Below are 17,177 nucleotides of genomic sequence, written 5' to 3' on the forward strand. Positions count from 1 at the left end.
TAGTCTCTTTGTGTCCATGAGCACTTGTCCAGTGTGTCCATTTATAAAAGTGGGCCTGGTTGCTAAAGACCGGTACTTCTATAAGCTAGGGATTATGAAGCTCAGTGAAAGTTTCCAAAAGATTATCGAAAAAAAAGGAGCAATGCATGATTGATTGATTTTTGAAAAACTTAGAAAAAATACATGACTTTTCTGACAACCCAACATATTTTTGGAAATAGGACTCATTCCATTTTTGCTCAGTATTAATATAGTTGGTTCATTTAGACTATTTCGCCTAGAATGAAGCGTTGAACAAGATTTAGTATCCTAGATTTTTTTTTAAAATTCAGTTGGCCATACCTTCATTTCTAAACAGAGGTATTTGAAAGATGCTTTTCCCCAACGATTTTTCTTATGTCTTTCTGTTTGTCTGTATGTATAGGTGTGTATCTGTGTGGGGTGGAAGATGTATGTGATTATTGTTTGCCCTATAGTTGTTTAGTTTTTTAAAATCATCAAAACTTCAGTTTTTTTCTTTGGTAACGCTGGCTATATTTTCCCTCACATTTGCCCGAAAGATCCACTTGTCTTTGCAATTCTTTGGGTTCACTCACATCCTTTCATCTGTGAATAAATATGTATCCATCTTCCCGTTCTTTTACTCTGCTAACTATGCCCTGCATAAGGACGTTGAATGCTATAGGAAAGAGGCCAGTTCCTTGTTTGATACCATGCAGGGGCGGATCCAGGACCAAACTTCTGGGAGGGGGGTTGTCATATTGCTACTTAGAGATACTTTTAACAGCTTCAAACTCTGGGATGGGTTTTATTTATATGTATAAAATAAGAAAGTTTCCTCTTCTGAGGGGGGGGGGCATCGCCCCGATCGCCTTCCCCTGGATTCACCACTGATACCATGTCAGGTCTTTATATTCATCGTTATTTGATCCACCATATCGTTTCTTCTTCCACTCTAGTCTATATGTGATCCAGGTATGGGTTCTCTAAATTTATTACTGCCATATTTCTTGCTCTTTCAGCCAGTTGGTTCAGTATAAATATCTTGATTTTCCTTAACCCTTTAACTGGCACAGTTTTCGGGAAATGTCTACTCTCAGGTGGCAGACGTATTAGTACGTCGTAACCACAAGAACCGTAGAACTATGAAACAATTATGTATATTTCACACAAACAACAATAGCACACAACAGTAAAAAAAAAAAAAAAGAAAAAACGTTAGAAAGACGTCTGCGCCTCACCAAGATGTTCGCTACTGTTTTGAAATGCAGTTTCTGTTTCTTTTATTACAGCATCAGCAAAGTTCTTCTTACGGGCAACAATGTACCATTTGGTATTCCAAAACTCAATGTCGTTTGCACATTATGGGCATTGACAGTCATCTATTGATTTGTTTCCGATTTAAATGTAAGAAGAAAAGTTTTCAAAAGAGACCTTCGTCATTGGAACTGAACATTTGTGACTTTCTAGTCAAGGCGTAGTATTACGTCGTAACCGTTTCCACTGCACATATGCCTTGACGTAGTACTATGTCACAACCAATTAAAGAGTTAAAGATATCTTGAAACCTCGTTGCTTTTTGCTCATGTTCTGCTTGTGTTTTTGTTGTGAAATAAATCCTACATATTAGCTTATTAACGTTACTCTATACTAGTTGGTACATTTTCCTTTATTTCTTGAAGCTTAGTACGATTCTTTCTCTTCGTTAATCTATTGATATATTTGTGTCTCCCAGATACAGTTCATCACCTTATACAGTCACTATATGGATTGCCGCTCGCATAATTTCTACCGCAGTTTTGTCTGTTCCCAGTGCCTTGCTTGCATTTATCTTTTGTTCTGCCTTTTCTCTTTCGAGGATAATATCTGTATGTTCCCATTTTGATGTGATTTTTTTTGTCGGGCAATTTAATACAATACTTCCCCAATTCCTTTCTTATTACTGCATACAATATTTTCATTTTTCTTCTAATATCCTTGTAAGATTTGAACTAAATTCTAAATGCTGCTTTTGACTTGTTTTCAATAGTCGCATATTTCTTTCTAAAACCAATTCTCCGAGGCTTGCTCTTTCCTACTGATTGCTATACTGAGTCAGTCCACCACCTAGTTCGTTCTCTTCTTTTTCCTTGTCCTTTATGTTCTTGCGCTGCTTTTACCATTGTTTCGTCATATACACTGTACATTTACTGTTATGCTAATTTTACCTATTTTTACCTTTAAGAACTTGTCTTTCAATTAACTTGTTTCATGTTGCTTGGTCCTAGAGTCTCTATACTTTTACTTTACGATGTCATATATTTTTAAAAAATTTCTTTGTTTCTCGACATTATATGTGGTAGCTATACAGTTCTATGTTAAGAATCACTTTCATAATCATGAATGCAGGGGGGCATGGTGCATCAGTGGTAGAACTCTTTCCTCTGGTCCATGAAGTCCCTGATTCGATCTACGGGCAAGTAAGTTCATAGTAGCCAACATCGTGCCCATAGGTTTCTTCGCGGTAATCCCGTTTCCACCTACATTCCCATTCCACCAATTCTTCCATAATCATTCACTTGCCTTAATCATCCATCTCCCTGAACCTAACGGGCATAATCGTGGGACGTTAAACTAAAATATTTCATTCAATTTCATTTTATACAATCATGAATACTTATGTGCATATTTCCAGGATAATTATCTTGTTTATTCCTAATTCATGTTCCAGCTGTATTGTTATTGTGTTGCTTTTTCTTAATACATAAGCTTTTGATTCTTAGTCCATTTCTTTGATAGAAATCTAATACTCTATTCCCTTCTTAATTTCGGTCTCCGAAACCGAAACGTCCAATTACTTTTCTACATCCTCGTCTGACGTTTCGAACTTGATCACTCATGTCTTCTAGTACTTTTCCGCTTCTATTTCCCAAAAACTATTTTTTGGACTGTAACCAGTTTGTGGAGTGTTTACTTAAAAGATTTTTTCCTATCTTTCCTAGGATTGACATAGTTCACTCCGAAATATGTTTAATTTTGTAGACGCATTCTTCTAAGTTCTTATCAACTATCATTTTTATTCAATTCATGCCAGTATCATTGTTTCCACTTCAATATAACGTTCCTTCCATCTTGTATCCTTTTCGCTTTCTCTTTCAGTTGTGTTTCACAGAGATCAAGTGTGTGTGTATATATTTCTTCTTCTGTTTGACCTTTAAGATGTACTTAATAAAATGGCCAGTGTACAAAATCTCAGGTGTGTACCGTGCTATTGCCAAGAGTCAGACCAATTTGAGGATTTATATATCGAAAGAAAAGTGATCCCATACCGGTTTGTTAGATCAAATGTGAACAGAACCTTGCAATGTATCTTGTTTATCACAGCATTTATTTATTTAAGAAGAACACAACAGGTAATTCTACCCAATTACAATGTTCATATCAGAGTTACATAGAAAAGCTGTGATATATTTGCGAAATCTACCCTGACTCATACCGTGTATATAAAGAACATTTTTACATTTACTCAATTTGTTGTACCCTGCACCTATCCTCCACGTTAATGACTGTTTTATTGCATTTGCTCGAGATTTCTTGCAATGAAAGAAACTTCCATTGCTCACATGTATGTTACTAATGGGTACCCTGAGATGAAAGGCAGAGACCAAATCCTTACTATTTAATTTGTTATTTCACATTTTGTACAAGAATATCATGTCATTTAACACTCTTCTGTGATTGACAGATATTGTGTTAAAATTTTCATTAAGCGAAGTACTATTATCATATCTGGGGAAAATGCCTGTTCTCTTGTACACCAGAAACTGCACGATTTTATTTTGAACTCTTTCTATCCTAATAGAGTCTTTCTTCGGGTGGGGGTTCCATATAATAGACGCATATTCTAATTTTGATGTAACAAATGAAAAATATATTTTCAATAAAGCACCCGACTTATTTAATTCCTTCCCATTTTCAAAATGAATCCAAGATTCCTGTTTGCGTCATTTACAATTTGATTTATATGATGCTCAAACGATAGTTTGCATACTATTTGCTATTACACCCAGATCTTTCACAGTTTGTTCCCCCTTTAATTGTTTACCATCTATCTTATATTGAAATTGGGGGCGCGGTGGCTCAGTGGTAGAGCGTTCACCTCTGGTGCTTGGGGTCCCGGGTTCGATCCCAGCCCCCGCCAAGTGAACTTTGTGGTGGACAAACACCGTGCTCGTGGGTTTTCTCGGGGTACTCCCGTTTCCTCCCACTTTCTTCATTCCACCATTTCATTCATCTCTCATTATCACCGTCTCCTTTAGCCTAACCGGCATAACCGTGGGACGTAAAACTCAAAGATTTCATTTCATTTATATTGAAATTTAACAACATTCCCTTTCTTGGTAAAGGACATGGTTTTGCATTTATCTGTATTTATGTTTAACAAATTACACTTTCACCATTCATTTACTCTGTCTAAATCTTCGTGCAAACTGACACAGTTCTGTAGGGGGTTATAATTCTCTTATGGAGAAAAGGGTTGGATTTTGATAGACAAAAATGTCAAAAACCAATAGGTAAATAAGTCAATACAAAGGGAAATAGATTGCTGACACCTGACAGTTTGTCCAAACATCTACCATCTTGTCTTATCTGGACACTATATTTTGTCAACGCTATCAAAAATTGTATTTTAAGTTTTGTGTGTGATAGTACTCATAAGTTGTTGTAATACAACCTATGAAAGCACATGTAGCGTAGTCTTCTTCATTAATTTGATTCAGTTTTCTCTAATATGCTGTGGTAACAAAAACTGATGAGTCACGAAACATTTTTACATTGTATGATGTGTAATTTATGTATTGTTTGTTTTCGAGTGATGATATTTTCTTTTATACTTTCGTAGGTACCCAGCACACACTACCTCGCATTGGAAAGATTGCATCAGGAAAACTTAAACAATTACCAAAAAAAAAAAAAAAAAAAAAAAAAAAAAAAAAAAAAAAAAAAAAAAGAAAAGAAAAGAAAAAGAAATGTAATACAACATTCTTTAGAATGCTTAACATTTGCTTCGCTTCACCATTGCTTTTACTCCATATATATTTTTCTAGCAGCTTATAATAAATGCAATTTTCTGTCAAAATGTATCTTGTTTACTTATATTATCTTTAATGAAATAGACATTTTTCTATTGCCTCAGTTTAATACTTTAGTAGAGGATTCCGTGCTTTTTTTCTATGAGTGTATTTTTGTACTACGAAGTGCAAGTACGCCAATACCAAATATTTTTAATGGTAGAAACAGAAAAAAAATAGTTTTACCGTATCTGGTCACGAATTCGTCCTTCATGAAAGATAGTATTCATTCTAGAGAAGCTGATAAGCAACCGAAACAAACTCCCTTTATCTCCATTTCTTTGTCATTGGAAAAGGAGAAAATTGGTCGCTAATCTTGACAAGAAGAAAAGCTTTTCAAAATATAGTATCGTGCAGAATCCAAACGTTTACCCCAATTTGCTTGAACCTGATGTTGAGAAGATATTGCTATACCTTTTAGCCAATGTCAAAACTCGCTTCCAACAATTACCATTTTTAATTTTTCTTTTTACAAGAAGTATTGATTATTATTATTATTATGTACTAAAGATATAATTTTAGTCGTATTTTTAAGTTAGTTTTCTACAATTAAGAACCCATTCATTATAAAGTAAATTTCTATTATTCTTTCATTTAATAGTCGGAAGAGCTATAAATAAAATCAATCTTGCTGAAATTTTAGTGTTTTTTTTTTAAATGTAAGATCATTTGTTAATAACAGGACTGGACGAAATACATGTTGTTTTTCTTATCATTTTAAGTTCCGCTGATAGCACTCTAGTAGCTTTCCCGTACATATTGTATTTGGACTTCAATTCCATTTTAAATTGCAAATTAATTTGAAATTTGTGTGTCCATTCAATTCCCAAATCTGTAATCGCTTGCAATTCCAACATCATTGCTCAACCCCAACGACCAAAAAAAAAAAAAAAAAAAAAAAAAAAAAAAAAAAAAAAAACACTAACTGTTCATTTTAATTTACTATTATACTAAGAAGTGTGTTACCTCACTGATTCAGATAAAAAATATATAGGGCTATTATGAAAGTTGTAGTGAATTGAACACATTTTATTTCGCCGGGTGCGGAGATTGGTGCTAAAAAGCAAAACACTAAAATTCAGGTTTATCAGATTGTGTGCGTCAGCATGATGAGAAGAAAATTTGTTTTGATCTTCTGTCAGATTATCTGGAATGAAAAAAAAAACTCATAGTAACTAAGGAAAAAAGTCAAAAGTGAAAAAAATGTGAATTAAAAGCTGGTTAAAGTTCCTTAAGGAAATCTAGGCTCCGAAGGCGAATTCTCTACTAGTCCGCCGTAATTGCATCAGTATGTTTAATGCATTCATAGTGTTCCCATTTTTTAATTTATGAAAAAGAGCCCCAATATAAGTAAACAAGAGTTTGTTAGTTTTCAATTAATAAAATGTTCAATAAAGTTTTATAAAAAGAGTCTTACTGTAAGTAAACAAGTGTTTGTTAGTTTTCAATTAACAAAATGTTCAATAAAGTTTTATGAAAAAGAGTCTTATTGTAAGTAAACAAGAGTTTGTTAGTTTTCAATTAACAAAATATTCAATAAAGTTTTATGAAAAAGAGTCTTATTGTAAGTAAACAAGAGTTTGTTAGTTTTCAATTAACAAAATGTTCCATAAAGTTTTATGAAAAAGAGTCTTATTGTAAGTAAACAAGAGCTTGTCAGTTTTCAATTAACAAAATGTTCAATAAAGTTGGTTAATAAACTTTATTTCAGACTTATTATTGTTTGCGAAGTTACAGAAACCTCATGGTAGTTTGCTAGTAAGTTTTCTTGAACAGTCATCGGCAATTCGCGTACAGAATGACGATGTTTGTATCTTCCCAACCTTTTTCTGTGAACATGAAAGAGTCTGAGAGAAGATTTTGGAAGATGTGATCAAATGTACTGTTACTTTCTTTAATTATGTATATTTTCATTATGTTACGGTAAGTAATATATGTATATATATATATATATATTAAAATCATTTTGTTTGTGACTTAATAACTCTTGAACCACTCGACAATCTCGATCAAATTTTCAACATAGATGAGGTTTGGTCCTGGGATGACTTTTATCATTTCACTTTGATGGTGCACGTTAGAGAAGGGGAACAGACTGAAGCGCTATCTGATAGGCGATGTTTTTTTGTCTTGCATTCTTCAAACAGAACATACAAATTTTCGGGATGTCCAACTTGAGACATTGCCACATAAAGTTGACCGTGTGAGAAGCAAGGGGTTCTCTTCCCCTTCCCCCAAGTTGCGGGGCTGAATTTGGATTTGAACTTGATCGGAAGTGTCACTGTTCATTTCAGTGATCCCGAAAACTATGGATTCGACCCTAATATCGGTCATTTTCGATTATTTATATATATATATATATATAAAGTTTTCCATTCATATGATATATATTCCATCTATATGATATATATCGTTTTATTATATATATATATATATGATATATATATAAATGATATATAAATGATCGAAAATGACCGATATTAGGGTCGAATCCATAGTTTTCGGGATCACTGAAATGAACAGTGACACTTCCGATCAAGTTCAAATCCAAATTCAGCCCCGCAACTTGGGGGAAGGGGAAGAGAACCCCTTGCTTCTCACACGGTCAACTTTATGTGGCAATGTCTCAAGTTGGATATCCTGAAAATTTGTATGTTCTGTTTGAAGAATGTAAGGCAAAAAACATCGCCTATCCGACAGCGCTTCAGTAATAGTGAAAAATGACTGACTAACGAAACATATTATTATTTTTTTTTTTTAATTTTAACCCAGTGAAGCGGGTAACTGACGCTAGTATAGTATAAATAAAGCTTCAAAGCATTTGGAACAATTTGTTTCAAAGTCGTTCAAACTTAATTAATGGTGTAATGCCTATTGGGAAAACAGATAGAAACTTTCTACATCCTAGACATCACAAAATTTTATGAGTCGTTCCTGTGTACAGTACTTATTTTATATAATTCTAGCAAGTAGTAAGGCTGAATAAATAATAAAACTACAATTTTAAATCAATTTTTATTAAAAATTTTAAAATATTTTTTTTACAAGATATAGTCAAACTAAATCTAACACAACCGTTTACATTAACATTATACGGTCTTGTGAGTCTTATTCCTGGTAAGTGTTTGCTCATTACAATTAAATAATTACTAATATCACATCCACTCTCTTCAAACATACACAATACGTTTCAAGATAATTTTCTGACAAGACATTCACATTAACATATTAATTACACTAGAAATGTACAGTTAGAGAGACATGATAACACTTCTATTCTAGTGTTTGAACAGAAAATATAAAATGTGCAAAACACTTGCTCTGCACATAACCATAACCGCAAGGTGAGTTTAAATATTTCTTTACAACTTCGGGAGATCATTTCTGACTACCAATGAAAGAAAACAAGTTCTGGAAGGTTGAAAAATATTTCGGTTCAAAACTAGATCTTTAAAACAATATTTACGACAAAAATTAGTAACAATTTTGAAATATATGGAGTGGGGTATCTTGTCAATAGGATCAATTTGTCAAAGTGTTTGATAAATAATTTTTGCATATAATAATAGTTATTGCCAAACTGTGAAGACATTCCGTTCAATATTTTGATATTCATTCTCAGTTCTCAGTGAATAAGCAAATATCTAGGTAAGTTATAAAACACAATTTTAAAGGGATCTATTCTTAATCTTCAATTGTATCCATAAATTAGGATATTTAGTTATATATATTACAATTCCTATTATTTTATGACAAATTTATTATAAAATTAGTAAAACTCAAATGAAAATAAAATCTTTAAGTTTTACAGCCCACGGTTATGCCGGCTAGGGTAAAGGAGATGGTGATCAAGAGAAATGAATGAAATGGTGGGATGAAGAAAGTGGGAGGAAACGGGAGAATCCCGAGGAAACCCACGCACACGGTGTTTGCCCACCACAAAGTTCACGTGGCGCAACTGGGACCAAACCAGAGACCCCATGCACAAGAGGTGAACGCTCTACCACTGAGCCACCGTAAAAAATTAGTAATCTTAATATATGTATTTGACCCTCAGCACTGTCCAAGTCGGGGGCTCCGGTGGCTTAGCGGTAAAGCGCTCACCTCTAGTATGTTGGGTCCGTGGCTTGATCCTAGCTCGCGCCAACTAAACCTTGTGGTGAACAAATACTGTATGCATAGGTTGTCTCGGGGTTCTCCCGTTTCCTCCCAGTTTTCTCACTCCATCATTTGATTTATTTCTCATTATCACCGTCTGCTTTAGCGTACCTGGCATAGCTGTGGACCTAAAACTGAAAGATTTCACTTCATTTTTAAAGTAATTTAAATATATCGTGTTACTCTCAAACTGTATGTTGCTCTTTATACTAAAGATAGCTTACTGAAAACAAGTCTTTTATTTTCATTCAGTAAATCAAACCAGTAGATTATATGATCACGATTTCAGTTACAATATAACTAGTTGTTAAACAATTTTGTCGAAATTATCACCTTTTTAAATTGTTACAGATAACATTTTGCTATAATTCTATTCCATAAACAAAACATTTTCAAACTCTTTATATTTGAACCTTACTTTTCCATTTTCTCACAAGCGTAATCTCCTGAAATTTCAATTGAACACTTTGAATCACTGTGTATTGCATTTAGATGACCGCCTGTATCGCAATTTGTTTAACAAGTGCTCAACTAACGATCCACTAAAATGAACAGATTTGTCTCCGGTTTCACCAACGATAGTTTAACATTAAAATGTGAAAGTTCCATAGAGCCAAATATGATGAGGTGATTAAGGTATTTTAATGAAATGATCATTCATCTTAACGAAACGTTAGATAGCACTTAACTACATCTTAAAATCAACGATCCTTGGTGAAACCCATACTTATTCAGCTACACGTAATGGTTGCTGTTTACAGATTTTAAGAAAAGAATAACTTCCTAACGGTGTTAAATGATATTGAACGATTTGTTAAATATAATGATCATTAGTGAAACAGACGGTTATTCAAATTATAATCAAAACGTGAAACAAAACAATGGACAACTATGCTACTTGTTTACATTTAACATTTGTAAAAATGAAAATATGAAGCAAGCAAAATTATATTATTTACAAATAATATAATCAAACCGAAAGAGTAAAATCCTTAACCAATACAAAGAAAATATGAATTCCTGCAATGGTACAATAGTAAGAAAAGTTGATAGCACTCTTATGTTATGGAATCAAAAGGTCTTCAGAGGGCATCGATATTTTACCCGCCATTAAGGTACAGGTATCAACCTTATGATAAAAATAATAGAATACAAAGAAACTTGTATTAATCGGAGATAAAATCAATAAATAAACACCTGTCTGCATCATGAATTATGATGTGTAACATAATTGTACATTTCGACATTATTTTTAAGCGTATTTGCAAAAGTTTTCAACCGTGTCTTACTTGATTTTATGTTTACTCATATAATAGTCTTAGATTAAGGTGGGTGGGTGCAGAAAAAAAGTATTGTAGCAAAAGTATTTGTAAAATACGTTGATTTAATTCCTAACTTGCCTTTCCTTTATTATACCTTCTGTTTGTTAATGCATAGAAAAAATAATATGTTAATCTATTTCTCAAGATACAATAATTGTACAAATGTGATCGTTAAATTAAAGGAAAGGTTGGTCATAGTAACTTTAAACTATTATGTTATACATGATAAAGACACAACAGTATACATAATTTGACATATTGTAGTTTATTATTGTAAACTTAAAGACTAAGTATTTTTCAACTATATTATTATGGAATGACAAAGCATAGAGCTGCGTTATGAAATAATAACAGAATAACAGAATTGTAGAAAATAATTTTGTTATGAAACATTTAACCTATAGTCCAATATATCATCTAAATTTTACTAAACATTTTACTAAATGATAAAATTGCGTTTGCATTACATCCTCACAAATTCGTGCTTGAATTTTGTGCAATATTGTTTCACAAATTGTCTTGTATGATTCTCAGGGAGTATAAATGGATCGCGGATATATATCATTCAGTCAAAATTAATTGTGTCTTTTTTTATTCATTCTTCTTGATATATATCAAGATGCAAATGATGATACACATGGTCCATTTATACATGTGCAGATGGGCACAAAGTCGCTTTCCTCAAAACAAGTTCTCTTCGCATATTGGGAAAAACGACTTTGTGCCCACTCTGTATATATATGGTCACAAACAAACATGTTCAATGATATGTTTGTTATTCAAGTAAGACACGAAAAGAAAAAAAAACACACCAAAATTAGGTCGAAATATGTCAAAAATAAAAAAGTGAAATAACATTAAGTTAACAGAATATTTTGAACTAAAGTATATTGGAATGTTCGTATAAATAATTACATAGTAATAAAATATAAACACTGCAATTTTTGTGTGAGATGTTAATCTACTTCTAATCGGCGGAAGCTTCCGGGAATTCCACCAATTCCAACATTTTTTCCCTTTGTGTAAACATTGTGTTTTGTGTAATAGTGTGGTGACAATGACATTTCGTCCAAAGCTAGCAGAGTTGGTTTCGACGCACGAATTTTCATCTTCCACTCATCTGCAAAAAGAACAGTAAATTTAATAACATATCAACTTTAATTATAATAACAATGATACGGAGTGTCCATTATACTTTTTCGAACATTATGACTACACAATTTTTAACAAAACAAAAGAAAAAAGAAAAAAAGATGCTGTGTAATGGTATGAACTGAAACTACTTGTTTTCTGGTAGACGACCAAAGGAAAGATAGATTAAAAGAGAAAAACATGCCAAGGTTTGAGTTGAGCAAACGAAGACCTTATGCGTCCATATATGTGTTTCTTTAAAACCATTTTCCTCGGAGGCGATTCAAGTTACATTGATTAGCTTTTGAACAATATATTACCTGTAGTTTTGATCTATCATACGCTTGAGAAAAACTGACCAAGTACTCTTCTCTATCTTAGCATTCATTACTACGGAACTGTTTCAAGTGGAATAACCAAACCTTCTATATTGATAGTGATCATACTGTAGATGGTTCAAAGGTAGTTTCGATCGGTCATATTCTTGAGGAATAGTATCTAGAAAACTTATCCATATATTTATCATTTGCAGTTCTTCGTTCCTGATGAAATTATTTCAAAACAGTTCAAGCTACTTTAACCAAAGTTCGTATCTTGGCATTGGTGATGGTGCACATAGTTCTGTAGTGAAATATTTGTGATCGATATTAATCCCTGAGGAATTGCAGCATAAGTGATTTTGGTAAATTAGCATTGATTTTTCCAAGGGTATTGAGGTAGAATAACCAAACTTTGTATTTGGATGTAGATTATTATAGATTGTCTTAGAGCAAGATGGCTACAAAGGGTCATATCGTTGAGAAATGGTGTCAGAAAAAACTGTCATATGCACTTTGTATGGGCAGATTGAACAAAAAAAAATCAGTTTATTCTTGAAGAAATTAGTCACAGACTGTTTCAGCTACATTAAGCGTGTCTTCCACAGTGGTGTGATTGTGACATAGATGGTTTTAAAACGAAATGGTTATGATCAATCATAATCTTGAGGATTTAAGGTCGAAAAACTGTCCTATACGATACATACCCGATCATATATGATACATTCCCAATACTTCCTGATCAAAGTAAACAAGGAAAGTTTAAACTCTATTGAGCAAGATAGTGTCACGTATCGTTAAAGAACCAAAAAATTACATTTAGTTGAATTTAATGAATTAAGATATTGAAATGTTAACATTTATGGGGTAAGAATTATGTTAATGCATATAAGTGATTTTAAAGAATTGTTAATACAATCTCTTGTTGTCAAAATGATAATATTTTATTAATGAAAGAAATGGCTCACAAAGGAATTGGCACAAGAAAGGTAGTATAGTGGATATGTAGTCTTTTTAGTAACAATGCTAGCATTCAATAGTTTCGTATTTGTTATCATGATTTTCACTGAAATGTTAATTAGTTTTATCGCCACAGGTGCAATTTTGACTATTTGCAAGTGCCTTTCTGTCGACATAGAAAATATTAAGAACTGCTTATTATCTGCTTCCAACAATTTAAAGAAGATTACAAGTTTTGTCTTTCTGATTTTAAAAGTCATGCCCTGTTTTCTGCCAAAATTAAGATGATACAAAAATTTTAGTTTAGTTTCTACCAACCAAACTGACATTTAATTTTCATAAATAAAATTAATGATGTTTTTTTTTTTTTTTTTTTTCATTCTTAGGTTGTGGTTTCATTATGATAGTGATAAGCAGGATTGGCTCATACTCCTAATTTTGCACTCCGAGTGCGTTTCCTTCTGGTCCTACAGAATTGAACATTAAAGTTACAGTGAATTATCAGAGAAGTAATTTCTGCTCTCACTTAAGTAAACATCAACGATTCTTCTAAACTGTCACATGAAATAATTGAATGTACTGTACTACAGGGAAATTTTCCACAAACTTCGAAGACTTTTTTATATTTGTTGTTCCTTTCTTTCTGATTTACCGTTAATTTGCTTCAAAACCATCTTTGTTTTAATAATGTTAGAGCAAGAAACATTATTATTATTATTATTAAGTATTCTGCCTTTCGGCAGGTCCTGGAACTAAAGAGTTTTTTTTTTTTTTTTTCAATTTGGATTTAGGCCTGGAAATGTTTCTTTCACATTTTTCGATCCTCAAGCTTCCCCTTTTAACTCCCAATATTTTCTGTTTCTGAAATAATCGATTACTTGTGTTCTTCTTCTTCCTATTCCTCGCTTTCCTTCTATGATGGTATGAAGAAGACAATTTCTTCGCAAGATGTGTCCAATTCAATTGGCTTCCCTACGAAGGATACTGGCTAGGCTAAAGGAAGCACATGATAATGAAACTGAATGATTATGAAAAAAATAGTGGAATAAAAATGTGTGAGGAAAATGAAGAATCCCGAGAAAACTCACGGACATGATGTTTTCCACCAGAAACTCGTGTAACCGGGGACGAATCAGGAACCCTTTGCACCAGATATGAGCCACTGTCCCTCCGAAATCAGAAGAGAAAAAGCTTATTTTTATCTGTTCTCACTAACTAACTAGCGGACTCTATAGCCTCTGGAACCCGGAGGTTCATTGCCGCGTTCACAAAAGCTCTCCACTGACTTCTATCCTTAGCCAACTGGATCCAGTTTCCACTTTGTATTCCTATTTCTGCGAGATCCATCTTAATATTGTCCTCCCATCTGCGCCTAGGTCTTCCTAATGGTCGTTTTTCGATTGGTCTTCCAGTCAAGACTTTGAAAGCCTTCCTACTTTCTTCCATTCTAGTAACAAGCTTCAAACAAATCTTTCGCTGTTTTGTGTTATTGTTGGTCGTACATGGAATAATTCTATAAGAAGAACATTAATTTCTCATTCAATTCAATTTTCAGACGGTGTTAAGGGATCTCCTTAATCACAAAATAATACAAAACTATCTTGAAACTGTGATTTGAAAACTTACCAATCATATCTCTCATAGGAACTTCTCCACCGTATTCCATTGGAAGAATTTTTCTGTCTATTACCTTCCAGAGATCTTCAACTGTATCGTGCAACTAAAAAGAGAAGAAATGTTATTTTAAAAAATATGATTTCATCATTAGCGCTATAAAGGAATGTGTGGCTAGCGCGCGAATCTTTGATGTATGTGACATTCCCGGTGGAAAATCATTGGTATTTGAACGAAATACGGTAGTTCGGATTGCACCTTCAACTTTTGGTCCATGTTTCATATAGCCTCGATGCTTAAAAAAAGGGACTCTAAAGTTCAACAAACAAACATCCTATAATCAAATGTGATATACAGGGTGATTATAATTAAAGTCCCACTTTCAAAATGTTTTTAAAAAAAGAAAAAAAAAACACTGACTAGAATGACTTGAATTTTGAACTAAATATACTTAAAGAAGGGGGAAACGATATGGTATAAGAAAAAGTTCCGAAATGTATCAACAGATGGCGCTGTAACAGATTTTGACCTAAGGGTAATCAAAAGCCGAATCATTTAGTGCTTTATATGCAGTTTTTGGCCCAAGGACAATTAAAAACCGAAACATTGTGTGCTTTTTATGCAGTTTTTGGATTAAGGATAATTAAAAACCGATTTTTCTCATCCAATGTGGTAAGACCTTGCCGTAGTGAATGGGCTTTCCACTAACAGTGCCACCACTGTTGAATGACTTAGAAGTAATTTTCTCCTTCACAAAGCTGAAACTATCATGTACATTGACCAGTACAGTTGGTTTAATGTGCAACTCATGGCAAAGCCGTCGTATTTCGATTGAAAATGTCACTTGTACACTTCGAAACTTTTTCATATGCCATACCGTTTCCCTCTTCTTTAAGTATATTCAGTTCAAATTTGAAGTCATTCTGACCAGTGGTTCTTTCTTTTTTTTTTTTTTTCTTACAGCATTTTGAAAGTTGAACTTTATAGTCACTCTGTACTTATGCTTCTGAGCCACAATGGCTCATCGTCAGAGTTGAGAAATAAGAACGAAAAATCAGAAAATATCTTTTTCTTTTCTTTTTTCTTTCTTTTCTTTTTTTATTTTTTTCTTTTCTTTTTTCTTTTTTTTTGTAAATTCAATATCATATATTTATGTTTCTCTACATAATCATAAACGTTACAATTGTTTAGATTTTCATATGCCTGCACTACAGTTACTTCTAACTCAAAATATTATAAATACATTGGAAAAAGGTAATCAAGAAATTCTCTGTTTACTGTAAAATTAGCACTTATTTATTTATTTATTTATTTAGTTATTATTTATTTTTGAAGATTTAACTCTCTCCTGAGTATTTCAGCAAAGTATATATATCTCGAAGAAAGATAAACACAACAAGTGCCTTTTCTTTACATTATAATATCCGAATATTCGGTTTGTAGAAATTATGCACGGATAATGAGCTTGAATAGATGTCGAACATTCAAACCTCATTGAAAGTTTAACGGCATAAATATTAGTTACTAAAGCAGGATTAACTATAAAATATAAATACTTCAGTGCAATCTGCTAATTAGATGTCCGTTCCATTGTAGTTTTTGAAAGTCAGAATATATTGATCAACTAGATTTCAGCCATCAAAACGGCCTTGTTCGAGGTAATTTCTATTGACTTAATCCCAAATCCTGGCTTCGGAGGAAATAAACAACGTTTCATAGGAATGCGTGATAAGTATTTTGTATTATTATAATACTTACAGCAAACCTGCTCCTCATTTTCTCTGAGAATCTTCGTACTCCCCAGTCGTATGCGTATTTCAATGGTCCAGGAATGTTGAGAAAGTGCAGTGATTTATGCCTCATAGGAACAGCTCTCTGTAATCATAAAAACGTAATATTTAAGTAATTATTCTTTTCTATTACAAATATATATAAATATAAATATTGGAAGTGCCTGAAAAAAATATCGAATGAAGACCAACTAATTAACTCTGTTTCCTATGGAATCCGAGTGTTTAATGCCGCGTTCACAAAAGCTCTCATTGACTTCTATTTTTAACCAACTGGATCCAGTTTCTACTTTGTATTTCTATTTCTACGAGATCTATCTTAATATTGTCCCCCGATCTATGCCTGTTCCTAATGGCTGCTTTCCGATTGGAATTCCAGTTAAAACTTTGAAAGCGTTCCTACTTTCTTCCATTCTGGCTACATGACCTATCCATCTGAGCCTCCTAAATTTGATGACCCTAACAATCTTTGGTAAACGTTATAAATTATGTAGTTCCTCGTTATGAAGTTTCCGAGATTCCCCATTCCCGTTTCTCCTGGGTCCGAATATTCGTCTCAGGATCTTATTCTCAAATACTGTCAGTCTATGTTCTTTCCCCAGACTAAGCGACCATGTTTCGCAACCATACAGCACAATGTGAGTTCGTTTTATACATATATTTTAAGCTTCAAATTTCTCGACAGAATTCTCGGCTATAAAAGATTTTGAACTTAATAATAACACGAATTCTCTGCTTTCTGTCCATATTTAATTTCTTCGTGAATAATCAAAT

At 33.0% G+C, this 17,177-nt stretch overlaps 1 protein-coding gene across 1 annotated transcript in view; it reads right to left on the reverse strand.

Moving 5' to 3' along the window:
* Positions 1-8,153: 8,153 nt before the first annotated feature.
* The window catches only part of Cralbp (Cellular retinaldehyde binding protein), a 104,296-nt gene continuing 95,272 nt past the window's right edge, over positions 8,154-17,177 (reverse strand). Inside the window, exons 6-8 of the mRNA XM_081744681.1 lie at positions 16,372-16,488; positions 14,626-14,719; positions 8,154-11,711 (exon numbers count right to left, since the gene is read on the reverse strand). Of these exons, the coding sequence (XP_081600807.1) occupies positions 11,548-11,711; positions 14,626-14,719; positions 16,372-16,488 (375 nt within the window). The 3' untranslated portion in view covers positions 8,154-11,547. The remainder of the gene's footprint in view (positions 11,712-14,625; positions 14,720-16,371; positions 16,489-17,177) is intronic.

Source organism: Thermobia domestica, chromosome 17, assembly GCF_964235325.1.
Source record: "Thermobia domestica chromosome 17, izTheDome1.hap1.1, whole genome shotgun sequence".
Lineage (NCBI taxonomy): Eukaryota > Metazoa > Arthropoda > Insecta > Zygentoma > Lepismatidae > Thermobia > Thermobia domestica.